General features: G+C 57.1%; 5 protein-coding genes across 5 annotated transcripts; 3 read left to right on the top strand and 2 right to left on the bottom strand.

The window, feature by feature from the left end:
* LOC119090681 (dymeclin) lies at nt 1-9,143 on the top strand. Its single transcript, XM_037213527.1, has 12 exons — nt 1-69; nt 873-1,088; nt 1,581-1,685; nt 2,074-2,207; nt 2,668-2,859; nt 3,528-3,709; nt 4,278-4,403; nt 4,983-5,096; nt 6,353-6,544; nt 6,923-7,099; nt 7,520-7,633; nt 8,004-9,143. The coding sequence occupies exons 1-12, from the start codon at nt 14-16 to the stop codon at nt 8,154-8,156; spliced, it is 1,761 nt and encodes a 586-aa protein (XP_037069422.1). The 5' UTR covers nt 1-13; the 3' UTR covers nt 8,157-9,143.
* A 734-nt stretch (nt 9,144-9,877) lies between these two features.
* LOC119090009 (serine protease 27-like) lies at nt 9,878-11,397 on the top strand. Its single transcript, XM_037212806.1, has 3 exons — nt 9,878-10,094; nt 10,726-10,926; nt 11,271-11,397. Exons 1-3 carry the CDS (start codon nt 9,940-9,942, stop codon nt 11,395-11,397), a joined length of 483 nt encoding a protein of 160 aa, XP_037068701.1. The 5' UTR covers nt 9,878-9,939.
* Nucleotides 11,398-11,677: 280 nt separating this feature from the next.
* LOC119089686 (transmembrane protease serine 13-like) lies at nt 11,678-13,335 on the top strand. Its single transcript, XM_037212491.1, has 3 exons — nt 11,678-11,755; nt 12,059-12,182; nt 12,732-13,335. Exons 1-3 carry the CDS (start codon nt 11,744-11,746, stop codon nt 12,905-12,907), a joined length of 312 nt encoding a protein of 103 aa, XP_037068386.1. The 5' UTR covers nt 11,678-11,743; the 3' UTR covers nt 12,908-13,335.
* Nucleotides 13,294-16,903, bottom strand: LOC119089685 (cytoplasmic dynein 2 intermediate chain 1). The gene is made up of 5 exons (XM_037212490.1): nt 16,765-16,903; nt 16,397-16,548; nt 15,872-16,085; nt 15,342-15,468; nt 13,294-14,391 (listed from the first exon to the last, which is right to left on the bottom strand). Exons 1-5 carry the CDS (start codon nt 16,881-16,883, stop codon nt 14,269-14,271), a joined length of 735 nt encoding a protein of 244 aa, XP_037068385.1. The 5' UTR covers nt 16,884-16,903; the 3' UTR covers nt 13,294-14,268.
* Nucleotides 16,904-17,243: 340 nt separating this feature from the next.
* On the bottom strand, nt 17,244-24,150 carry LOC119090008 (cytoplasmic dynein 2 intermediate chain 1). Its single transcript, XM_037212805.1, has 8 exons — nt 23,958-24,150; nt 23,319-23,459; nt 20,752-20,904; nt 20,455-20,562; nt 19,641-19,949; nt 19,166-19,305; nt 18,073-18,238; nt 17,244-17,315 (listed from the first exon to the last, which is right to left on the bottom strand). The coding sequence occupies exons 1-8, from the start codon at nt 24,060-24,062 to the stop codon at nt 17,244-17,246; spliced, it is 1,194 nt and encodes a 397-aa protein (XP_037068700.1). The 5' UTR covers nt 24,063-24,150.
* Nucleotides 24,151-24,352: the final 202 nt, after the last annotated feature.

Raw genomic sequence — 24,352 nt, 5'->3', positions numbered from 1 at the left:
TCTGGGCTCACTGATGCATGTCTTCCTGCTGAAGGCCTCAGATCTGAAGGCTTCAGCTCAGCTTGAAGGGTGAGGTAGTCTTTGGCGTGCTTTTCATTTGCTTTGATGGTCTAGATGTTGCTGCCATTGGCGTCGTTATTGGCGGTGAATGACAAGCAGGCGTTTTGTACAAGTCCTTGACTGCTGGGCTACATCCTTATGTCACAGCCAGTCACCGTAGGGTCGCCAGAGCACTTTTTTAAATGAATGATAAAGTTACCTAAGTTGTGAATTGCATATGCGAGGAATATTATTCACATAGAAAATACTGTAGTAATAGCCTCATGTCGGATGTCGGATGTCGGATGTTGATGTCCTGTAAAAACTGTGGGTCGCTGTTTCCAAAAAAAAAAACGCTGAAAAATCTAGTAGGACCATTGGCAGGCAATTTTGAATTCGCTTCTGCTATTGTTGTAAGAAAGGCATTCTGCCGAAATCCCAACACATCTGTATCTCCATTTTCCTGTTGTTTTTTATGTCTGACGAATAAGGCTATTACTATCGTCTTATCTAAGTGAATGGTAAAGTTACCAAAAGATGCCCGCATTCTGAAGCTCTAAATTCGCTCTCATTCAAGATGTATGCATATGCCTTCAACGACGGCGACACGCGCTAAATGGATGGTGCCAGAAGTGCATATGGCATTCGCCTTTCATACCATTGGTAACGGAGGTCACTGTATTAGTATGTCGTGTGGGTCGCGTCATGATCTTGTGACAGCAGTTTGTTCACAAGTTTGATGGTGTGCTGCACAAGCGTTTGCGAGTCCAAGATGGCGTCGCTAACTTTTGTCCCCCTCCTCCCGTACCCTCCCCCTTTCTCCCACTGCGCAGCAACCGGCTGGCGGACGAGACCTTGAACGCGCTGCTGGCCATCCGCTGCATTTGCAAGCTGTGCGTGCAGCTGCTGCGCGAGGAGGAGCTGGTGCGCCAGCTGGAGGCGCGGCCGCGACCGGCGGCCGGCGCGCCCCCGGCCGCCGCCGAGCCCGGCAGCCAGCTGGAGACGCTGCTGAACGCGCTCATCGAGGTGCTGGTGGACGTACCCCTGCTGTGAGTGTGGCTGGACTCCCGGCACCACGGCTGGGCCGGTTTGCCGAGCGGTGGCTGCGCTCCACGCGGCACGTGGTCCCGGGGTCGCGTCGTGTGGCGCGGTCCCCTGTCGTGCCGTGCTAACGTTAGGCGGCGAAGACTATTTATACAATTGTAGCCAGGAACGTTCCGACGGCAGCCTCAACGCCGTTACCGCGCTGATTGTTGTTCGAATGAGGCAGTGGTCGTGCTAAAGGTCAGGTGACAGAGGGCAGGACGGATTTGGGCGAGCTTTGCCGCACGTTTAAGCTTTCGCCACCAATGCTGCCGTTGATCTGAAATTTCCCACTTAAGTGGTAGTGGTGAAAGTTGCACAAGTGCTGAGTAACGAGAGCTTTGATTTAAGAGCCCCAGAAGTGCATTATTTCAAAATATGACTGAATCTTAAATTGAGTAGGCGCCGTTGGTATCGGCGTCTGCTGCCGCTGTTGTGACGCCTCGCCCGCTGCACAGGGACGCGACTTACTACATTCACCTGGAGGCTCTGAACACGCTGCTGATCCTGCTCGGCTGCCAGATGTACTCCACCAAGCAGGCGCACTCGCTGGTCGTGTACAGGTGCGGCGGAGCCACCGCGACGTTGTGGGGTGGGGTGGCGCGGTCGGGGGGGGGGGGGGGGGGGGACGGTGTGCGGGATGCACTGAGAGGGATGTGGGTCTGTGGACAGTCGCGTCCAAGTATCACAGCGTGCGTTTTTCAGTCCGTGTACAAATATGGAACCAACCGATGGGAAATGTTTGGTCGTATCCCCAGCTGAAGATACCACGTAGCCAGGAGGCATTCGTGTTTTACTGCACAGCAGCACCTATTTTTGTTCCAAAGGGGTGAGGCACATTATAGGGCTGACCAAACCGGCTGACGGTGGCGAGAGCTGTGTGTGAGGACGGACCGGGCGCTGTTGGTTTATCCCCCCCCCCCCCATTGACGCGCTATCTCCCGCCGGCAGGACCCTGATGTCGGGTCGCAGCGCCATCCACGCCTGCATCCTGATGAAGACGCTGCTGAAGCACGTGGTGACGCGCCAGCCGGCGCCGGACAGCCGCTACACGGGCGGTGGCAGCCTAGTTCTGGGAATCGCCAGTCAGTGTATACGCGCGCGCGTCCACGCATGAATGTGGGCTGCAGCCGCACGCACTTGTGTCACCGCGTCGTGACGATGGATATACTTTTTATGACAAAACATGAGGTATGAAAAGTGCGTTTAAATATTAAAATGCATGGCTGACAGTTTTGCGACGGAAGTTGACCGTGTGTTGACCGACGGCCCGCGGAGCCCGCCTCCTCCCGACTCTGACCCCGCCCCGGTGCGTCGCCAGGCGGCCCGCGGAGCCCGCCTCCTCCCGGCTCTGACCCCGCCCCGGTGCGTCACCAGGCGGCCCGCGGAGCCCGCCTCCTCCCGGCTCTGACCCCGCCCCGGTGCGTCACCAGGCGGCCCGCGGAGCCCGCCTCCTCCCGGCTCTGACCCCGCCCCGGTGCGTCGCCAGGCGGCCCGCGGAGCCCGCCTCCTCCCGGCTCTGACCCCGCCCCGGTGCGTCGCCAGGCGGCCTGTGGAGCGCGCTGACGCTGGGCTACGGAGCGCAGCCGGCGACGGAGGAGAAGACGGCCGGCCGCCTGCCGCCGCTCACCCAGCAGAGTCTGCACCTGCTGCTGGTGCTGGGCAACCACTGCACCAGCCAGAGCCAGCTGCACAACCCCTTCCGGCAGGCGCTCTTCCACATGTCTAACCTGCAGGGTAAGGCCGCCCCGGCCAACCGACCGAGCAGGAGATGCAGCAATGGGGGTGGGGGAGGAGAGCGGGATAAATCACCCATGCGGTGTGGGTTGGTGCTTGCGAAAACATAAAAGCCGGCAGCCAACAAAGCTCATTGTAACGATAGTCATCAGAAGGTCGTTAGGCTGCGTTTTTGTTGTTATTGGAGTTTACGACGCACTCAGCTGCTGAGGCCATATGGTGCCGCCTGCCTCTCACCCTGGCAGGAAGGGCGGGGACCGCTGGGGATCGAACCCCGTGCCTCTGGTTTCCCAGACTCGCATTGGTTAACGCATGCGCCTTAACCACTACACTACCGGCACCCCGCTGGGTTTTTGTTTGCACCGGCTGTTTTCAATATGTCAGTGGGTGTGTTCGGATTGTATTTACTGTCATGATGGCTGCTACAAAATGACTTGGCCCAAAACCTGAGTAATGACGTTTTGCGTCTGCATTGGAAAGATGCACTGCTGATTCAGGGATGAAAAAAAATAATAACAGCTAGCTAGTATGGTCTAGGTCTTGGGTGGAACGTAGAAGCAGAAGCGAGGATTCGTTAGCAGATAGTTCTGCGCGCGACGCACACGGCGCGTCACGACTGCGTCTTACCGGCTGACCTGGTGTGGTTTTGCTGTGGTTCGCGCCGACAGACCCGGCCGAGACGCAGCTGGTGGCGGCGCCCGAGGCGTTCAGTATGGAGCTGAACGGGCTGTACGCCGCGCTCTGCTCTCCACCCTGCACCGACCAGACGACGCTGCTGCTGTACCTGCTGCTGCACAAGAACACCGCCTTCCGACATTACGTGCTCTCGCGCACCGACATCGACGCCCTGGTGAGTCGACGGGCCAGGCGACAGCGCTCCTGCGCTCACCGCCGGAGCTGGCTCTGGGCTGCCTAGCAAGAGTGACCTTTATGACAGAGCATAGGATACTGATCTTGTGGTGGAGCATAGGAGGACGCGTCGCGGAGACACCCACCAGGTGCCTGCGGAGTGCAGCGCTGGTTTTCGCGCGCGGCCTGATCTACCCGTCGCCGGTCCGCTCCGACGGACAGCAGTCGTCTGTCGTCGGAACGGGACATCTCGTGGCGCCCATTGCCAGCCAGCCTGGCACGACTGGTGCTGTCTGCCGGCCAGCCTGTTACGACTGGTGCTGTCCGCTGGCCGGCCTGTCACGACTAATGCTGTCCGCCGGCCAGCCTGTCACGACTGGTGCTGTCCGTCGGCCTTTCTGGACGCACGGCTGGAGGGCTTCGTGCTGGCTGCGCGTGTGCTCCGTGCTGCGGCTCGGCTTACCAGGAGGGGTCAGGCCGCCGCCGCCTGACCGGCCTCCGTCCCCGCTGCCCGTTGGCCGGCCTCCGTCCCCGCTGCCCGCTGACCGGCCGCCGTCCCCGCTCGGCAGGTGCTGCCCACGCTGCGGGTCCTGTACAACGCGCCCGAGAGCAGCAGCCACCACATCTACATGTCGCTGATCGTGCTGCTGATCCTGAGCGAGGACGAACTGTTCAACCGCAGCGTGCACGCCACGGTACGCCGGGCTCGTCCGGCCGCCGCGGCCGCCGCGGTCCAGGCCACTGTGGTGACACGGACTGTGCCGGCTCGCCGCTCCGTCTGTCGCGGAGGTGTTTGATCATGAAGGAGGCGTGCGAGGCGGCCGGACTGCGGCAGCAGTCATGATGTGGTGGAAGGATCCGATACGGACGTGTAGTGGGGCTTTGTCGGGAGGTTACTACGGATGAATGGCTGACGCTGCAAGCGGGAGCACACTCGCCATTGCCGCGGCCGATCTGTCGGTGTATGGGACGGGTGGGGGCGGCCCATGGGTGCCGATCTTGCCGGTGTGTGTGGCGGCCCGGGCGGGCGAGGGATCCTTGGGCGCCAGTCCTGACGGTGTGTGGGGCGGCCTGGGCGTGTGAGGGTGCTGATCCTGCCGGTGTGTGGGGCGGCCCGGGCGGGTGAGGGTGCTGATCCTGCCGGTTTGTGGGGCGGTCTGGGCGGGTGAGGGCGACCCTTGGGTGCCGATCCTGTCGGTGTGGATGACTGTAGGCGGTGGCCGCCGGCGGGCACGGCCCGGGTCCGGCTGACGCCTCTCCGCCGGCACTCGCAGATGCTGAGACAAGTCAGCTGGTACACAGAGCGGCCGCTGGCCGAGATCTCACTCGGCGGCCTGCTTATCCTCGTGGTCATCCGAACCATTCAGTACAACATGACCAAGATGAGGGTAAGTCGTGCCGCCGCTCCGGGCAGACTGACTGATGCCGGTGTGAAGGAAACACGGCGGGGTGGAGGCTGCCGAGTGACTTCGCGCGACACGTTGCTCTCCAAGACACGGCGAGGAAATTATACTCTGCTGCTCAGTGGGAACAAAGACATGATGCGGAAAGCTTACATGGAAAAATATAAAATTATGTAGCTAGGAAGGAAAAGCCGAGCTTTGTTCACCCCTTCACAATGATCCCGTGATCACAATGATCCTGGCATCGGCGAGGGCGCCGCCGCACAACGGCAAAACAACGATCAGGGCTTAAGAGTTACGAGCTAAAACGATCAAGGCTTAAGAGCTCAAGAGTTACAAGAGTTTCGGAGATAAGTCCGTCACCTCAAGACGTGTGAGAGAGTTCCCCACGGCCGGCCCGGCGATATCGCGGCGATGTCGATGACCGTGGAGTATCGATCAGAATGTGAAATCCGTCATTGGCTCACGCCGGCTGCGGTTTCGCATTTTGAGAAAAGTTTCCAGTCGTTTCAGAGAGTTATTTCAAATAGCCTGCGTGGATGGCGTTAGGTTCATGGCATGTGCCAGGGAAGGAGTGTTGCATGTACCATGCGACCGTGTTTCAAGCTTTGTTATTTCAGTTAATCGCCTAAGTTTGCCCTCGCGCCTGCGCTAGACAAGACCACCAATGAGTTTGCACGTCGCACAACGTGACGGTGCGGCCACCCCGGGCCTGGGTTAACCCCCGTTAGTCAGTGATCAGCTAACCTTTCCTATCAGCCAAGCCAAACAATGGGCCCGCCGTGGAATTCGTGCACGGCGGCGGGGTGGCGAACCCAGCATCAGTTTCCTCGGCTACCCGGAGGTGGCAACCGAAATATCACTACAGTTTGGTACGAAAAATGTTCAGAAGCGGCTACCATCTACCAACCTATCATAGGCGAACGGTGTTTTGCGATAAGTGCCTTAGCTGTCACCCTTCTTCAGCAGTCCGCCAGCGCGGCGGTCGTGCTGGCGTGTGGTCAGGCCCAGTGATGGTGCCGTCACCTACTGTTTGGGGTTTTCGGTTTTGTAGTTCCAAGGGTTTAGCTGAAACCACTTGTTTATGCTGGTATGGTGCGGTAGTGGAGGAACGTGTGCGAATGTAAGGCCATGATTGAATCAATATGGATTATTTCATGGAGCTGCGTGTGTAGCGTTGTACATGTGTGTATGTGTGTGCGTGTGTGCGTACGTGGGCTGACGTTGTTGCCGCCCGACAGGACAAGTACCTGCACACCAACTGCCTGGCGGCGCTGGCCAACATGTCGTGCGAGTTCCGCCAGCTGCATCCGTACGTGTGCCAGCGGCTGGTGTCGCTGTTCGAGCTGCTGGCGCGCCGGCACGGCCGCCAGCTGGAGCGGCTGCGCGCCGCCGCCGACGCCGCCGCCGAGCCCGACGACGAGGCCGTTCAGGTGTGCGCGCCGGTTCCGGCGGTGCCGGGCCCGCCTGCCGGCCTCGTCAGGCCGTGATCAGGACCGATGACGCGGGCGTCGGCAGTGTGTAGGCGCGTGCATTCGGACGGTAGTTTGACTCTGGGACGGCCCCGACGGCAGACTTTGACTCGGGGTGTCCAGCTTTTGTGACTGAGTGATATGTACTCGTGCTGAGGCAGTGATTGGATGGCATGACGATGAGATGATTGCATCCAGTGGGACTGGCCGAGTCATTGCCGTGTGTCTCTGCGGCGCCTCTGCTGCAGCTCCGGCTGGTGTGTGGTGTGGCGGCCGGTCGGTGTGCCGCTGCTGGTGCCGGCTGGACGCCGTACTGAGCCGGCGTGTCGCGCTCCGCAGGACCTAGCCGTGCTGGAGGAGGTGCTGCGCATGGTGCTGGAGATCATCAACTCGTGCCTGACGTCCCAGCTCCCGCACAACCCCAACCTGGTGTACACGCTGCTGTACAAGCGCAGCGTGTTCCACCTGTATCGCACACACCCGAACTTCCAGGACATCACGCAGAACATTGACACGGTACGTGTAGGGACGCCGGGACGGCCGCGCTGGTAGCCCGCCCTCGGTGGGCGAGGGAGAGCGAGAGAGAGAGGGGGAGAGAGGGCGGTGGGCCCATTTGAGGTGTGCTCGGATGGCGGTGGGCCCGCTGAAGATGTGCTCGGATGGCGGTGGGCCCGCTGAAGGTGTGCTCGGATGGCGGTGGGCCCGCTGGGGGTGTGCTCGGATGGCGCGCTGTATAGACGGTGCACCAACCTCTTGGCAGTCCTGTGCCTGTTCCGAGGGTGTGTGTTTTGTATGTCCCCCGGTGTGCGTTGGAGCTGGTCCAGGCACGCCCACGCTCCGGTGTGTGGCTCCGGCCGTCTGCGACAGCCGCCGCCGTACGCTCGCCGCCGAGCTGTGCCTGGCGCTGTCGACTGACTGTACTTCCGCTGCCGCCAGATCCTGTTGTATTTCAACTCCAAACTGGACAACCTGCACAAGGACATCGGCGTGCGGGATGTGCTGGCCGTCATCGAGGACGGCGCCAAGAAGTTCCCCCTGGAGCGGCTCAAGGTGGGTGGTGCGGCCTCGTTCCGCCGCGCGGCGTCCGACGCCAGGGCGCGGTTCATACGCGTGCGGTCTTGGAGCCGCCGGCCGGTCGCCCAGCTTCGGGCCGCCCTGTGCTATGCGTGGGAGGACGCTGGCTCGTTCAAGGTGTGGACGCCGACCCGTTTGGGGTCTGGGCTGAGGTCGTCTCCCTTCGCGGAGCGTGACGCTCCTTTTCGCCCCCCCCCCCCCCCCCGCCCCTGCCTGCCCGGTCTGTGCACCAGGCGGGCACCGATCTGGGTTATGTAACGCTTGGACAGAGAGCGACGCCGGGAGGGGTCGTGTGTTGGAGATGAAGTGAGCTACTCACCAACGCCTTGTCTCCCTGCTCCCGCAGAAATTCCCCGAGCTGAAGTTCAAGTACGTCGAAGAGAACGAGCCGGAGGACTTTTTCATCCCGTACGTGTGGTCTCTGCTGTTTAACGGGAGCGACCTGCGCTGGAGCCCTGCCAACGTGTGCCTGTTCAGCCCGGAGGGCACGGAGTCTTGAGGGGTCCGCCGTGGCGCCGGCCGGCTCCGCTACCGGCCGTGCGGGCGCGCGCCGGCGGACAGCGTCGCCGCCGCCGCCTGCCGTGGCTGGCCCGGAGCGCCGGTGACACGACGTGCTGACTGCGGAGTGGTGAATGTCATTTATTTATTGACCCGGTTTTTGAGGAGATGGACTGGGTAGGGGAGTAACGTCTCGCCGCTGGGTATATCCTGCCTGTGCGAGCAGCTGGTATAATGCAGAACGCACGCGTGTTGCTCGGCACCTTCAGGGACAGGCGTTTTCTGGCGGGTTTCAGTTAGGAAATGCTTGTTTAACATTCTGTATCTGGTATACATCCTTTTCCCCAATGATTTATGGGTGGCAAAATATTCCTGGCAACGTTGTGTATGTTTGCTCGTAATCGGTACGACAAGGCTGACCCGAAGTGCAATGAAAGGCATTCTTGTTGAGCAGTGGGCAGATTTATCTTAGAATATTTAGACTGTAAATGCGGCCCAGCTCTGGCGAACCTTTCCGTTGCCTTTGACGGTCAGGGGCGTCTGCCTCACTTCATCGCGCGTGGTACCGTGTCTATTCGACGAAGAGGCGTCGGCGGGCGACGCCACGGCTGCTCCGTCTGCTGCGTCCCTGCCAGCGGCGCGGACCGTCCGCCGCCGTGACCTCTCTGCATCGCCACAATGCCAGCTCGTGGCCGGCCTCGCCGCATGACCTCTGGCTGCTGCGCCAGCCGCGCGCCCCGCCCTGCAGTTACGCCAGGGGCGCGCGGCCCGGGCGGCGCGGTCGCAGCTTGTGATAGGACGCAATCTTCGCTGCCGCGCACCGCCTAGATCCCCTCAGCTCATGACGTGTTTACTTCATGCACAGTTATCCTGCTTTCACCGCGGATGTTTGTCACGGGTGTGAATGGATGGCGGCCTCGGTGCTGCCCGTGTTGGCTTGCGTTGTTACAAGTAGTTACACTGTTACGACGCAAATTGATTTAATAAACGGTATTGATTATTGTGACTGTGATTGATCCGTTAGGAACAGATTTGACATCTGTGTCGGTGGAGGCAGGATCGATCTCGAAGAAACCTTCGCCATAAATTGGGAAAATGCCTAAAGTAGCGTTACGCCTTTACTGCACTGCATTTTCCACTGCACGCCTGACTGGGTAGCATTTCTGTATCGGCCTCGATGATTATCTCAGTGGTTCTGTTGTTCATGTACGTTTTAAGGCCCATTATCTTAGTGACTGAGGCACTGGCGACTTATGTGAGCATGTTCATTCAGGTGTATTACATTGGCATGTCCTTTCAAGTGCATTGCATTAGCATGTCCCCTCGAGTGCATTGCATTAGCATGTCCCTTCAAGTGTACTGCAGGGATCATGGACGAATTTTGTGCCCACTGTGCCGCCCTGGTTGGTATGTGGGTGAATTGCCCCGAGTGGTTCAATCTCGACATTTTGAACTTACCGGGTTTGATCGTAACATTTATCGGGATGATGCACCGACCTGTTCGAGGCTCAATGTAGGTATGGGTGCGGAAGCGTGGCTATGGAACTTTTATCATGTCACGCGCTTGAGGTTATGTGCAGAGGAAACCTATTTCTTGCCAGCCTCTACGACCATAGTAAGTGTTCAAAGCACAAAGGTGCTTTGCGCGAAACATCACGAGTTCAGACCAATCAAACTTGTTTTGATTCCTTAAAGCTTACGTGCTAATGAACTTAGTTTGCTCTGAATTCGCCATGGTGGATCACATCATGACCAAATTCAAGTGTTGATGGAGCGCATCTGAGATGTTTGCATTTGTAATCATATTCATTTTCTTCGGTTTGGATAAATCTAATGCAGCCCTCAACTGCACATGTGGACAACCAGGCGTCTCAAGCTCTAGAATCGTTAATGGTGTGGAAACCGGAAAGAACGAATTTCCATGGATCGCCGCGGTGAGGTAAGGTACATGTGGATGCCATCAGTCTGGGTCAGTATGTAATGAGAGACTTCGAAACGTTTGCGTTGATACATGCGACGTGCTTACGCATGCTTTGGATGCAGCTTACCGTACCCAGCACCACCGGCTTCGCGAGTCCACGCGACGAAGAGAAGCGACTTCTCGTAGATTTGCTCACCGATCCGCTAGAGCACAAATGCTAAGGCGGAGCGCGTTGTGAACGCAGCTTTTGTCTTTTACTTTGTGACAGTGGTTCCGTTGACATATTTAACGTCAACATTAAAAGTTTTCCCTGGGGTGGTTTTGAGCTCGTATGACGTTTGCAACGGTCACGGGCCTCCATAATGTTCATTACCCAACCATTATACATCTCCAGAACCACTAGACAAGAACGTGTCGCGCACACATTACCAAGGCGGAGCGTAGGGTGGCGCCGGCTTTCCATATTTGTTTCCATCGAAATCAGAAGCTTGTGGACCTTCATGCTGAGTGTTTCAGTACACTCAAGAATCCAATGAAGCTGATCGTCCGGGGTTGGAGGTCCCACGTGGTTACCTGAGAGCTCGGGGTGTCTCAGCTGACGCGGTCCGGTGTGATGTGGCGCCTCACCTGAGCGTGCCTCGGTTGGCAGGATCAAGACATCCCCTCTGGCGACCATCCCGAACCTGCCGTACTGCTCGGGCAGCCTGGTGTCGGACCGGTTCGTGCTCACCGCCGCCCACTGCCTGGCCAAGCTGCGCAACGAGGACTCCTGGCGGCGCAGCGAGCTCGTGTTCGGCATGCACTGGGCGCGCAGCGACCCGCCCGAGGTGCAGCTGCGTAACATCAAGAGGTAGCGTCCGGCACACGGCAACAGGGGCCGCGCCACAGGCCGCCAGCTGGTGACAGCTCGCCCGAGCTGGACGCTAGCGCCGTAGTGGAAGCGCAATCCTTGGATGCCTATTTCCTTACGCTAAATAATCCTAGATGAACTTACATTAATGGTTTATTAATTCCTGTACCAACCGCAATGGACGGCTGCACACATCTTTCACCGAATTCATGATGCAAGCCGTGGAGCAATCAAACAATTTGATGTCCCTGTTAGCTCGAGCATAAATCATCAATAACACAGCTGTAATACGTATTCAATTGGTATTTGGTATATTATCCTCATATCCCGATGAGCTTCCGCAGGGCGGTGATGAAGGTGCAGTATCAAGACACCAACAAAGATTACGACGTAGCGCTGCTGGAGCTGGACGTGCCAGTCGAGATCAACAAAGTCATCTACCCAATATGTCTACCCTATAACCTCAAGTGAGAAGCGAGGCGACGAACGATGCAAACCGTCAGTGACGATGCGTCCTGCATGACTGGCTTGTTCATTGCGCATAACTCCACCATTGCATTGCCAAGTTTATGAAAAAGTTACGTGTCTTGATGTGGTGCAGTACCAACGCGAGAGGTCGATGCTGTTTCTACAGAAGCTACCTCCACCGTCAATGTGTGCCGACTGAAGAGGACGGCAGCCATGAATCTGGTTGGCACTGCCAGCTTAACCACAGTTTGGTGCGGATGTCGCCGGCAGGTTTCCTGCGAAGAACCCGTGGGTGGTGGCTGCGGGCTGGGGAAGGACCTCGTACGCTGGACGTCAGTCCGAAAAACTCATGAAGACCAAGGTATCTACGCAAAGGAATGCCAAACACAGTAACATCGGTCGGGTCCTCGCGTTTGTGCAGCAGCTTTGGGAATTTCCATTGCAACCAGGTCAAGGGTCGTGTGTATGTGCGTTTGACCAGCCATACTGATAGTAACGCCATCGAATGGTGCCCGTTTCCGGTGAAGTCCATACTGTCCTTGCCGACGGCGTCCGATTGGAGGAGCGCCGTTGGTCGGCTTGTGAGGGCAGTGTTTGCTGCGAGTCTGCACCGCCGTAGTGGCGCGTGGCCGCGGGCACCAGCAGCTGAACCGTGTGCCGTCAGTGGATGGAGCTGGTGCGCTGGGACACGTGCGAGGCCAGGACCAAGTACCGCTCCCGCAGTCTGCTCACGGAGCGCATGCTGTGTGGCGTCTCCGACCTCACCGACGCCTGCCTCGGCGACTCGGGTCAGTCGGCCGGGCCATGCCCCGGACCGGTAGCGGTCAGTGCCTCCCCCCCCCCCCCCCACTGACGACAGTGGGGGGTGGGGGACGTCGATCCCAGCCAGGCAGAAGACATGCTCCCCGGCTGTCGTGATGGATGCGTTTGGCACACGACACAGCCGGGCGCATTTGGCGTGAGGAACACCGACATGGTGTGACTGGGAGCAGTCATCTGGCTGTCTTTTAAGCGTCGTTATCCGTATTACTGGCGTGATGGACGCAGACGCCAGTCACCGCCAGACGGTGCTGATGCCAGCACACTGGGCCTACCCCAGCTGTTGGGGCGACATGTCCTCGTTGTCCCATGCGTCAACGATAATTAAAATTAAAAAGAATGTCTGAAATGAGACGTCGGGCTTATGCAGTCTTCAAAACACTACACTTTCGCACTTTGCAAAAGCTTTGCGTTCCACGCGTTGCTCAAACGCTTGTAAAATGTCACTTAAGCCCCCCTGTTGTCATTGTAACTTCGAATTTTCCGTTGTCAGCTCTGACTGTTTCCTGTGCCCTCAGGCGGACCGCTGATGTACTACCACCCTCAGTTTTACCGCTGGTTTCTGGTCGGCGTCACCAGCTTCGGCTGGGGCTGCAACGAGGTTAACGACCCGGGCGTCTACACCAACCTCTTCCACAAGGACATCTTGGGCTGGGTGACATGCGCGAACACAGGCGAAATGTGCAAGGCCTAGCTGAAGAGCGCTGGAGCCGCAGGCGGCCCGACGCGATCTGACGATCCGCGGCTGAGGAGGGCGACGGCCAAGTCTGGAAGCCCGCCGCAGCATGGGCGGGGCGCGGCCCGCGGCGGCGGCCGTCACAGCTCCCGCCCGAGTTCTGCCGCTGCCTCCCCACCGCTGGCAGACGCGGCTAAGCTCCGTGCTTCTCGGTAGCTCTAATGGTAATGGTGTGTAGTGGAGGAGCAGGGTGCTAGTTGAAACAGTAACAAATCTGTCATCGTACGCAAACTGGGTACCCTGAAAACGAGCATGTTTTGTTCTCAACTTCTGCGCTCAATGCATCGGCCTTCAGAGCCCACCGCATACGGTTTTAATCAGCTTGCGTCACCCACAAAATCGTCATTGGCATCAAGTGTATTTGAAAATATATACATATACATTAACGTATCTACGCCGCTGGCGGTAGAGATGTGCTGTAACAACGGTCAGACCGGCGACGGTCCATCAAAATGAGACACATGTAATATACGGTCAGGCCCGTGAGCGCAGGACGGACTAGTTGCAGTGAGATCACAGCAGCTGAACGGTGATTGCATCTTCATACGGACGTCAGGTAAACACACGGCAAGCACGCGCAAATAGACTACTGATACCACATAATGCTTACCAGATATCAGGGATGGTATTCTATCTACGCAACCCACATTTTTCCGGGATCTGGCGGAAAGAAACAATGAACAAATGTGACTAGGACAGGGGTGTATGCCACAGCGTTCTATAGCGTGCCATCGAGGGTGCCTACGAAACACTGAACTGGGTCAGCATGCCCACGTGTAATGTATTTAAGGCCACGATCGCATTGGACGGAGAGATCATGTGTGAAACGTTTAGACCTTTGCATTGACGATTACGCATCGTGTCAGCAAATAAAACGCTGCTTACAGCTTGATATATAGCTTCGGCCAGCAGCAATATCACTGTTTTCCCACTTCCCCGTGAAAGAACGACATCCCCTGCTTGAAACTCTGCCTGCCTGCATGTGAGCCAATCCAGCGCGTCTCTCTGGCCCCAGACTGCAGTGGAGGTCTCGCGTCCTCCAAGTCCAGGCACCCAGCATAAATCTCACGCAAATCGGCAACGTCTCACCCCCGTCGACGGTTTACACACTTCTACAACAGCCAAAGCCGACGGACGGCCCGAGTGTGCTGCGGTCAGCAGCGGCTGCTGAGGGCGTATAAAGGTGCGCTAGCCGGGTGCGCGCCCAGCACACGCGAGGCGACCGCGGCGAATCGTCGGCGACCCGCTTCGAGCCGCCGCCCTCGCACGTCCGCTGGGCGGCGTCCGCGCCGCTGCGGTTCCGTCCCGCTCCGACCATCTCATATGATCTGGACGTAGTGCAGGAACTGCTCCATCTCGGTGCTTGCCGCCTCGTCCGTGGCGCCGGTGTAGGTCTCAGAGATCCTGTGCACCTCAACAGTGCCGGCGTCCGTGCACACGGCCTGCGACAGGGACCGGTGACACCAGCGCGTCCGCAGGCCAGGCCGGCAGACACCGGCAGTCAAAACCTCCCATACAGACGCTGGACAGTACAGATTGTATCACTACTTACATACAAAGTCAGACTGCCATGTTTTGGAGGGAGACGAGTTACCAACATTTAAAAAAACAAAACGTTTTCTTGCTGCTACAGCACTTAACATTTTCACACAACGGGGCGAGTTTACTTCTCACTCTGTGCCTCTCCTCATTCCCGGCAGGCATCTCAACTGGCGAAGCGCAACGACACTACTATCCCACTGTCTTTCCACGTCTACAGACGTCCTAAGTAAGCCCCTTGTATCACTTGACCACTTGAAGCTGAATTAGCAAGCCTTTCCAGGCGTTAAACATCACTTTAAGTCTATCCATGTTCATTCGCACTGTCCACCGTGTCATGGTGCGCGTCATATCACGAACATACATACTCAGATACAATGTACGGGACAGCTAAATATCAGGCCGTTTGTGTTTGATTATTCAGAATGTTTTTTCTTATAATCTGTACATTTATTGGTGTATGCAACTGAGCTACAGAAACACCAATAATTTACCCGCAGTGTAAAGAGTAGTCTCCGATAAGATGGTGTGAGCAGTTTTCCTCTCTCGCTCAAAGTATTTTGATTCCTTTCACTGTTAGCAAACCGCTTTCAACCGCCTTTTGGAAGGCTGGCCGCGTGACGGACCCCAGTGGGTACCCATTAGCCACGCGGAGCAGGGACTAACCAGCACGGAACACAACCTCGATTGTAGTGGAGGCGGCTGATGACACCCACCGGTGGCCAAGTGACCAATTTAAGCGACAAAGTGACAGCCAAGCGAGAAATCTTCTTTAAATGACACACTGGTCGCAGCCACCCGAGCATTTGCCGGGAGCCGACCGACGTCCGCTGGCCGCCGGCGCTCAACCTACCAGGTGGGTGACGGGCTTGTCGCCCTCCGCGCCGTAGCTGAGGTCCATGGCGGTGACCTGGCCCGACTTGACCTCGTCCGTCTCGGCCGGGAATATGTCGCCGGCGCTCAGGTCCCACACGTGGATCCTGCAGCATGGAGCACACGCACGGGTTGCTCGGCGTCGAGCCACGCGGCGACAGACGTCATCCCACCGCACCCACGGCCTGCCGCTGTTCGGGTGGGATATGTGTGGGGTGATGTAACAATTGTACCGGAGACACAGGCTGGGGAGACGAAGTCGCAATAATCCCCGCTGACGTAGTAGAAAGCTAATCGTCGCTAGCGCTGACAGGCCACGCGAGGCATGAGACAGCTTCCCTCGACATGAATGAAGCCAAGCGAGGGCTCCTTTTTCCACGCCCACATACGCAGCATGCCGGGTGGCGGACTGTGATGCAGTCGAGCGGCAGCGGGCTTTCCGCACGCGTGTCCCCGCTAACGGAGCCGGCGGCGCCAGCTGGGCACGGAGCAGCGCAGCCGCCGGCTCACTTTGAGTCGGCGTCGAGCACGAAGAAGACGCAGGGCCGCGAGCGAGACCAGCCGAGCGCCAGCACGGGCGCGCCGGCCGTCGCGTTGTTCCAGGTGATGAGGGGCCGGTCGCCCGAGGTGGTGTGCAGCCGCAGCGAGCCGTCCGCACCGCCAGCCAGCAGGTACGGCTGGTCGAACGGGCAGAACGCCAGGCACTGCACCGGCACCGACAGGTCTGCAACACGGACGCCGTACGCTGCAGCACACGGGGGGCGGCAGGCGCCGGCAGGCCCAGCAGGAGCACGCTCGGCCGGGACACGCTGAGTACGACGGGTCAGAACACCCCGCATGACTCGGTGCCGCAGACCCTCCGGTGCAAGGAACAGCGGTACAAGGAATTGCTCAGCGTACGACTGACTGAAGAACTTACTGTACCTACTTACTCGCACAAGTGACTGAAGAATTCACTGCACTTACTACCTACATGAATGTGCTAGCCAGTTAGCCAGACGGAGTGCACCCTGCCACCCAGCGCTCCTGTCTCACCTATTTCTGGACGGAACATGCGTGGCGTAGCCCTGATGCCTTGGCGTGTACAGTGGATAATTGTGCCGCTGTCCGTGCTCACATATATGTGGCTAGGATCGGTCGGGTGGATGCGGAAGTCGTGCACTTCCGTGAACGTCTTCTGGCTGCTCCTGTCGACACGTCACTATCGTTGCCGAACGGAACTTAACACATATTTTAATTCGAGGTTATCTTTTAATTTGAGTTAACTGCGCAGACAAACGCAAGTTCAGAACGCACGCTGGCCCGATACTGGTACACGTTAGACACACAAACAGAAACAAGGACGAGAAACATACACCTCCTCTCCGCCAAACGCAAACAAATAGAATGTCAGTTTGACTAACGCATCCAGGAAGTCGTCGACGGTGACGTGGCTGATCTTGACCAGCTTGACCCTGCCCCAGGGCGCCATGCCAAGGTCGCCGTCCAGAACCTCGAGGTTGGCCTGCTGCCGCGCACTCATTGCCACCCAGAAGACGAGCCGGCCGGCCGCGTCCAGGCTACACATCTGCCAGCAACGCGCCCCACTCTCAGCGTCCGAGCCGGTCAGGGAGTTCTACACCGACCGACACACCACACAACACGCCCCATTGTCAGCGTCCGAGCCGGTCAGAGAGGTCGGCACCGACCGAGACAGCTGGGTCAGACAGGTCGGCATCGACCGACACACACCACACGGCACGCCCCACTCACAGCGCCCGAGTCGGTCAGACAGGTCGGCATCGACCTACAAACATACCACACAACACGCCCCACTGTCAGCGTCCGAGCCGGTCAGAGAGGTCGACACCGACCTACAAACATACCATACAACACGTCCCACTCAGCGTCCCAGCCGGTCAGAGAGGTCGACACCGGCCGACACACACCACACGGCGCGCCCCACTCTCAGCGTCTGAGCCCGTCAGACAGGTCAGCACCGACCAACACAGCTGGGTCAGAGAGGTCAGTACCAACCGACACACACCACACGGCACGCCCCACTCTCAGCGTCTGAGCCCGTCAGACAGGTCAGCACCGACCAACACAGCTGGGTCAGAGAGGTCAGTACCGACCGACACACACCACACGGCACGCCCCACTCTCAGCGTCTGAGCCCGTCAGACAGGTCAGCACCGACCAAGGCAGCTAGGTCAGAGAGGTCAGTACCGACCGACACACACCACACGGCACGCCCCATTCTCAGCGTCTGAGCCCGTCAGACAGGTCAGCACCGACCAACACAGCTGGGTCAGAGAGGTCAGTACCGACCGACACACACCACACGGCACGCCCCACTCTCAGCGTCTGAGCCCGTCAGACAGGTCAGCACCGACCAACACACAGCACACAGAGCAGCCACAGCTTCGGCAGCCGCGGCGTGTCACTGAGCCGCTCGGCAGGCCCCGCCCAGTGTGGACGTCTGCACACACGTCTGTCTCGGGCCGGAGTAGTCGCAGCTGACCGGACCAGAGCGGGTCAGTCTGGTGTCTGGCTGGGTCCACCCCGTTGCGACCGACGGAACTATCCACCAGTACGCACATTGAAGCGGCTTGACACCGCACGCCAGCCGCCTGACGCGGTGGCCTCGCCGTCCAGACACGCCGCCGCCGTACCTGGAATGAGCCGGGCTCGACGCCGGCCTCCTCGGCCTCGCCGCTGCCGACGGGCACCGGCCGCAGCGCCACCACCGGGTCGGTGTGCGCCTCGGCCCGGTGGATCTCGGCCGTGCTGTAGGTGGGCGAGCGAAGCGCGGCGCCGGCGGCCGGCCGCCGTGGGCCCGTATGCTCCGAGGCCGGCTCGTGCAGGTCCCACACGTCCAGCGAGCCGTCGGTGCACCTGGCCACGCGCTCAAGTTAAGGTCTGTCCGAGCACCTGCCCACGTGTTCAGGTCAAGGTCCGTCAGCGCATCTGTCCACGCGCTCAGGTTAAGGCCCGTTGGCCAGGCCAGATGTGAAGGCCAGGAGCCGGAGCCGGTCACGGCTAGACTGAATGTCAAGGGCGCAACGTTAAGGTCATAAGTCACATATGAAGGTCAAGAACTGCAAATCAAAGTCAAATATTACTGGTGACAGTTCACTTTTAACCCCTGACCCGAAACAGCCTTGGTGAATGTCAGGGGTCATGGGTACGGGTTATGGGCCAGATGTGTTAACAGGGGATCCGAGTAGGTCAGGTCAATGGTGGTCACGACTCAGGGGCGAAGGTCATGGGACTGGCATGATGACCAGAGGTCAGAGGAGTCAGAGACAAAGGTCAGGTGCCAGAGGTGGGGACTACGTGAGAGGTGAAGGTCAGGACTACCCGTGAGTGGCGTGGGGTCGGCGGTCATGCGGACAGGTCGGTACAGATGGGAGACGCAGACCATGCGACAGTCAAACGAAAGGACACATAAGGTTGGCGCAGGGAATCGCCAAAATGAACTACATTATATAAATCCAGCGCACGCCAAGCCATCTGGCGGCGCCACCAAACATGTCAGAGACACCTCGCAGCAGAATGGGAAAATACAACAATACAACGACAAGGTCACGGATTCGACGAAATATAAACGAACCATTTAATCACAACGAGTTGCACCTGAATAAATATTCAGGGTTACACTTTTACCGTTCCCCATCCCTTCCCGATCGTATTAAGTACACCGGTATGTGGTGGCCTCCCACTAAGATGGTGTGTCCAACTTGGTGCTAAACAAAACTGAACTAAACTGACTAACAGCGAAGTCCCACCCCCTGACGCCGTCGAGTGGCGGACCACGCTCACCCGGCGAACGCCAGGCGAGGCTTGACGGGCGAGAAGCAGCAGCAGACCGGCTGGGAGGAGGTGATCAGCACCTTCTGCGGCTGCGACGGCTCATTCACCGACCACACACATAGCAAGCCGTACTGGTCCACTACCGGCTCCTGGGGAACAACAGGTTGATGAGTGTGACCACTGAAGGGCCGTACGCACATCACACGCTAATGCCCGCTCACACACCCTCGGGAAGTGGAGCAGGCCACCGGTTTAAGGTTTCCGCGGGTAGATGAAGCCTTCAGAAATAAAATGGACACTTGCAGAATGCGTGATGCTTTCAAAGGACATCAGGTTAGCTTCCCAACTCATCTGGGATGACAGCTTGCTGAACGAAAAATACAAGCCACCTCGTTAGTCTAAGACTAATGAAAAAACAGCCCGACTCGTACACGGCCCACGCCGGCCGGCGCCCCAACACCCGCCGCTTAGCGGGAGCTATCACCTCCGCGTCGGCGGACCCCTCGTCGTCCGTCTTCTGCGCCGTCTCCTCGTCCGGCTTGTCTGCCGTCTTCTGCGCCGCGGCGGCGGCGGAGTCCCCACCGGCGGCCGCCCGTGCCCGGTGTGCCGTGACCAGCAGCTTGTTGTCCGTGTCGCAGAAGCTGAGGTGGGAGACCGACCGGCCGGCCAGCAGCTCCTTTATACCGTCCCCGAGCCGGACCGAGGCGCTGGTGAAGTTGAGGTGGCCAGCCGATGACTTGCTGTCCGGCTGGGCCGTGCGGGCCCGCTCCTCCTCCAACAGCATCAGCATACACTGCAGCCGAGGGTCAGCAGCGTCAGCATACGTTGTAGTGAAGGGTCAGCAGCATCAGCACACACAGCAGCCGAGGGTCAGGAGCCTAAGCAATGCAGCAGCGGATGGTCGGCAGCATCAGCACACACAGCAGCCGAGGGTCAGCAGCCTCAGCATACACTGCAGCCGAGTGTCAGCAGCATCAGCATACACTGCAGTGAAGCATCAGCAGCCTCGGCACACAACGCGGCTGAGATCTAGCAGCGTCAGCAAACAAGGACCTGATGAGATGTGTGCGGCGAGGGCGGGTAAAGCTATCGTAATTTGCAACAAATCTGACTGGTCATTAACTGATGCTTGGGTCGCGCAATGCTTGCTAACCCAATTGCCACCAATGGAACAAGACTGCGTAGCCCAAGCATAATTCAAGGGCGACAATTGCGACATGACCTCTGCAGGAGCCGCTGGAGAGTCGGTCGCGCCCCAAAGACTGCTAGTGACGCTCCGTATGACTCTGACTGCTCACCGATCCAGCGGCGCCCAGGAACTTGTTGAGTCTGATGGCGCTGCTCTGGCGCCGGTCCTCCATGTTCTCCTCGTCCTCCTCCATGTCGCCGCCCACCCCCATGTAGTCCTGGGGCCACACAGGAGGACTGGTGGCAGCGACCGCACGTCTACACCGCCCTCACACTGGACAGGGCGCAAGCTGGCAAGACCACGGATGCTGGACAACATTCAGACCACGTCATCTCCATCAGCATCGACCACGTCATCTCCAACACGCGGGAGCGGCAAGTCACGACGTCCCTGATGGGGCACTCACGTAGTAGGTCGGACCGCTGACAACCTCGCCCTCGTTGTTGGTCGTCACTTTGACGTCGAACTGGATCGGGTGCTGGGTCCACTTGACCCGCATCTTGACTTCATCCGTCTGCAGCTCCTCGGTGAGGTCGTCCTCGTTGGTCTGAGACGTTCCCTGCACGATCGAAAGGGATTTCCAGTAAGAGCTCAACCAAAGCGTTACCTATAGCTAAACCAGACGACCTGCTTGCGCGACGCGCAGTGCTTCACAAGGTAAGACATTTTTTTAAACCGCGATGATATAACTTAGCCTAGTGCTAATACGGGTAGCTCAGTCCTCACACCAGCCGATAATCAGGGTTTACAACACGGCAATAGTTTTATGTATGTGCATGCCCTTTGTGTCACAGTTCTTGTCATGACATTGTTACCAGTCAGTCCTGAAAAGCCAGCTGAACTGTTTTGAGATACCCTAACCAGCCCTGCCCCTGAAGCCTCTTAACACTTCACGTGCTAAGCCCTAGTGGCTTATATCCTAGCTCGCGAAGGATCATACACAGGTGGTTCCAACTTATCCCTGAAGTTCTTTTCATCAGAAACAGATTGCTCTAAGCTTTAAGTCCAACGACGACCTAAGGGGGAAAACGCGAACTCCATCGGATCAACCTTATTTAATTTAGTTATGTCAGCATTATGTTCTTCACAAAACTCGGATGTACGGTTTTCAGTTAACACAACAAATCACAGAAATGGTACGATTTGAATGGCATAGTTGGTAGTTCAATGGTGAATCTATTGAAATGCTTCGGTTGTTCACCGTCTTCCATGTTAGATTAATGAAGCTCTCTTCTTCTTTGACTCAAAACCATTGGACCAACTACGTGATGTTATTAAATCACACACTCGATCCACTTTCTTATTGTCAATCATTCGTTGTTGTTATTCCATTCGACCCAACCTGTTCGCAAATTGTGCTGAGGGTGCGCCTTGATGTTTGCAACACAGTGTATGGTGGATATATGTCCTCTTCAGACAAATGCTGCCTATTTCATGGCTAGAAGACAGGCCTTCCCAAACCTCGCTAATAAAAGTAACGCATTTAGGTGAACAATGCAGACCATCTGATGACATCACATTCCACTACGCTTTACGCTTAGCTGCGATTCTCTTCCGCATAGACTTTGGACAAAAATAAGTTCAGTGAACGCGTAACAACTGCCTATCATGGATGTCTTGGCAAGGTGGCAGTTCGTGGTCAGCTCAAATTAGCGCGCGGTGGTCAGCAGGCTACTTTGGTAGCGCGATTTCATGCATTCCCTCGCCAAAATTTGTTCTCTTCGACCCCAACGCCACGCTCAAGACGATGCTTCTCCACTTCCCTCCAGTCAAACATATTCACATTCGATTATTGGCACTGCTATAGGAGTGTCAGAGGCTGACCTTGCTACCTGATTGACGAACAAATCGAACGACAACAATATGTGATTAATGTTAATGCTGTATGCGATCGGGTTGCCGGCCTACGATACACTTCTAATGCAGATCAGACCCGGCAAGCTCATAGCTCGCAGTTTAGTGCAAGGAACCTGCTGAGGACTGGCGCGTACACCTGTATCAGTGCTATTGTGCGATACACTAAGCGAATATTGCCTTGTTCCAATGAGCCGGCGCCGCGGCAGTCCAATGATGGTACACCACCCAAACACATTCTCAGCAAAAGCCCTTGGTAAGCTGATAATTTGAATGATATTCAGCCCGCATCACAGCCTTAGTGGCGACTCTTCGAATGACCAGAAGTTAAGCATGTGCAATGACAAAGCTTATCCCGAGGCGGACGTTATGATATTGACCAGTCGAAAATACTTTGCAAGCTCGTCCTCCAGACGACCTTTACTTATTTCGGCGGCCCAATTTATCACTTAGGATCAACTTTGAGCCACATGCGCTGAAGCCTGTCAATTGTTTACGCTACCCAAAGAAGCAAAACAAAATGAAAAAATCACGCCGAAAGGCGTCAAAAACAACACAAGCCTTCAAATATTCTCGAAATCAGGTACTGCCTGAGAGTTCCAAATTTACAAATGTTGATTGAGAAAAAGCACGCTTACTATTCTATCACTAATGACGGACGACACTTACTTTTTGCAGAAGCTGACACTACCAACAGGTACTCAGCGTGTCACGCCAAAACAATCAGCTGTTTGCTAGCCATTTTTCTAAATTTGCCTATTTCAGGAAACATTTTCTGTTCAGTTGACTTAATGACTGTTACACTCACAAGTTCGGGTGCATTTTGTCCGAATTTTGATTCAAATCTGAGGCACCTGAACTCATGTGAAACCGTATTCATTCAAGGCACCTCAATTATAACTCATGAAGAAACACGCAACAGAACGTCCCGTGTGTAATACATGAAAAGTTCGCGCACCTTAACATGCGTAAGCTTACTGCGTCTTACTCATGAACGGACAGTTAAGCACGATGAGACGGACAGTCACGCGCTATCAACAATCGTTCTGGATGCGCGAGTGGTGCCGCGCGATGCCTAGGTCCGTTCCAGTGCGCGCCACCAGCCCCAGCCGGTCTCACCTGCTGCATGCCGGATTTGCCGAAGTTGGCCATGATCTGGTCATAGGAGGCTGGCTCCAGCTCGAACAGGTCAAAGTCCTGCTCGAACAGCTCGATCAGCGACAGTAGCGCCCGGCCGCGACCCTCGCGCTTCCGCGCCGACTGCGAACACAAAACACATCAGCACTCGGCGCCGGTCCGGACCGACGCAGTGCCGGCCCTACGACCGGTCAGGGCGCGCTCCATCCTAAACCCATAAACTAACGACAGATGCGAGTGCCAAGGTGGACATTCTCTCTCTCCCTCTCTCTCCTCTTCTCTCTCCCTCTCCCTTTCCCTCTCCCTTTCCCCTCTCCCTTTCCCTCCCCAGCCCTTCCTTTCCCTTCTCCCTCTCCTTTCCCTCTCCCCTCCTCTCCCTCCCTCCCCTCTCTCCCTCTCCCTCTCCCCCCTCTCTCCTTCCTCTCCCTTCCCTGCCCCTTCCCTCATCCCGCTCTCCCTCTTTTTCTCTCTTCTCTCTCTCTCCTCTCTCTCTCTCGCTCTCTCTCTCTCTCTCGACAACCATTCCCAGGTAACAGACACCCTTCTAGTGGGCTATGGGTAAGCAAGTTACATTGTCTGGGCCAAAGAGCGTTACTGGTGATGCAGGCAAATTTCACTGACTTTTTTCCGCTGTTGATGCTTCTTGGCGCTGGAGAAATTTACAGAGCGAACTGGCTTGGGCTTATCATGTGGTCTTTCACCACTTCTGGTGATCTTCCTCCTCATCAGTAAAGTTAACTGCCCTGGAGGGTGGCCGCGTCTTCGCCTTAATAGGCGACTGTAAGGTTATGAGCCTTTCTTCTGTTTGTGAAACTCAACCCTGTAAAATACAAAGCATGCCATACATGATCGGCTCGCTGAACTGACGAGGAGTAAACCGCAGTAACCTCCATGGCAGCATCTTGATGAAACAAGCATGGCTGGCACACATTACATATCCGCATTAATATCCGTGGAGATCAGTGGCGTGCCACAAGCCAACATTGGAGGTGTAGGTCCCAGGCACACTACAGGAG

This window comes from Pollicipes pollicipes, unplaced genomic scaffold, assembly GCF_011947565.3.
Source record: "Pollicipes pollicipes isolate AB1234 unplaced genomic scaffold, Ppol_2.1 Scaffold_3087;HRSCAF=3621_pilon_pilon_pilon, whole genome shotgun sequence".
Classification (NCBI taxonomy): Eukaryota; Metazoa; Arthropoda; class Thecostraca; order Pollicipedomorpha; family Pollicipedidae; genus Pollicipes; species Pollicipes pollicipes.
This window is presented reverse-complemented; position numbering and strand designations above follow the sequence as displayed.

Bases quoted from the DNA above. Each gene is read 5' to 3' on its own strand.
- LOC119090009 (XM_037212806.1), top strand. From the start codon at position 9,940: ATGTTTGCATTTGTAATCATATTCATTTTCTTCGGTTTGGATAAATCT. The intron at 10,095-10,725 runs GTAAGGTACATG...CTCGGTTGGCAG, and splicing joins CCATGGATCGCCGCGGTGAG to GATCAAGACATCCCCTCTGG. The intron at 10,927-11,270 runs GTAGCGTCCGGC...GAGCTTCCGCAG, and splicing joins CAGCTGCGTAACATCAAGAG to GGCGGTGATGAAGGTGCAGT.
- LOC119090681 (XM_037213527.1), top strand. From the start codon at position 14: ATGCATGTCTTCCTGCTGAAGGCCTCAGATCTGAAGGCTTCAGCTCAG. The intron at 3,710-4,277 runs GTGAGTCGACGG...CCCGCTCGGCAG, and splicing joins GCACCGACATCGACGCCCTG to GTGCTGCCCACGCTGCGGGT. The intron at 5,097-6,352 runs GTAAGTCGTGCC...GCCGCCCGACAG, and splicing joins ACAACATGACCAAGATGAGG to GACAAGTACCTGCACACCAA.
- LOC119089686 (XM_037212491.1), top strand. The intron at 12,183-12,731 runs GTCAGTCGGCCG...CTGTGCCCTCAG, and splicing joins CGCCTGCCTCGGCGACTCGG to GCGGACCGCTGATGTACTAC.
- LOC119089685 (XM_037212490.1), bottom strand. From the start codon at position 16,883: ATGAGTGCGCGGCAGCAGGCCAACCTCGAGGTTCTGGACGGCGACCTT. The intron at 15,469-15,871 runs GTGAGCCGGCGG...TCCATGCTGCAG, and splicing joins GTGCTCGACGCCGACTCAAA to GATCCACGTGTGGGACCTGA. The intron at 14,392-15,341 runs GTAGGTTGAGCG...TCCCTGTCGCAG, and splicing joins ACAAGCCCGTCACCCACCTG to GCCGTGTGCACGGACGCCGG.
- LOC119090008 (XM_037212805.1), bottom strand. From the start codon at position 24,062: ATGAGGAGGAAGATCACCAGAAGTGGTGAAAGACCACATGATAAGCCC. The intron at 20,905-23,318 runs GTGAGACCGGCT...TCGATCGTGCAG, and splicing joins GCAAATCCGGCATGCAGCAG to GGAACGTCTCAGACCAACGA. The intron at 19,306-19,640 runs GTGATAGCTCCC...GTTGTTCCCCAG, and splicing joins AGGGGTCCGCCGACGCGGAG to GAGCCGGTAGTGGACCAGTA.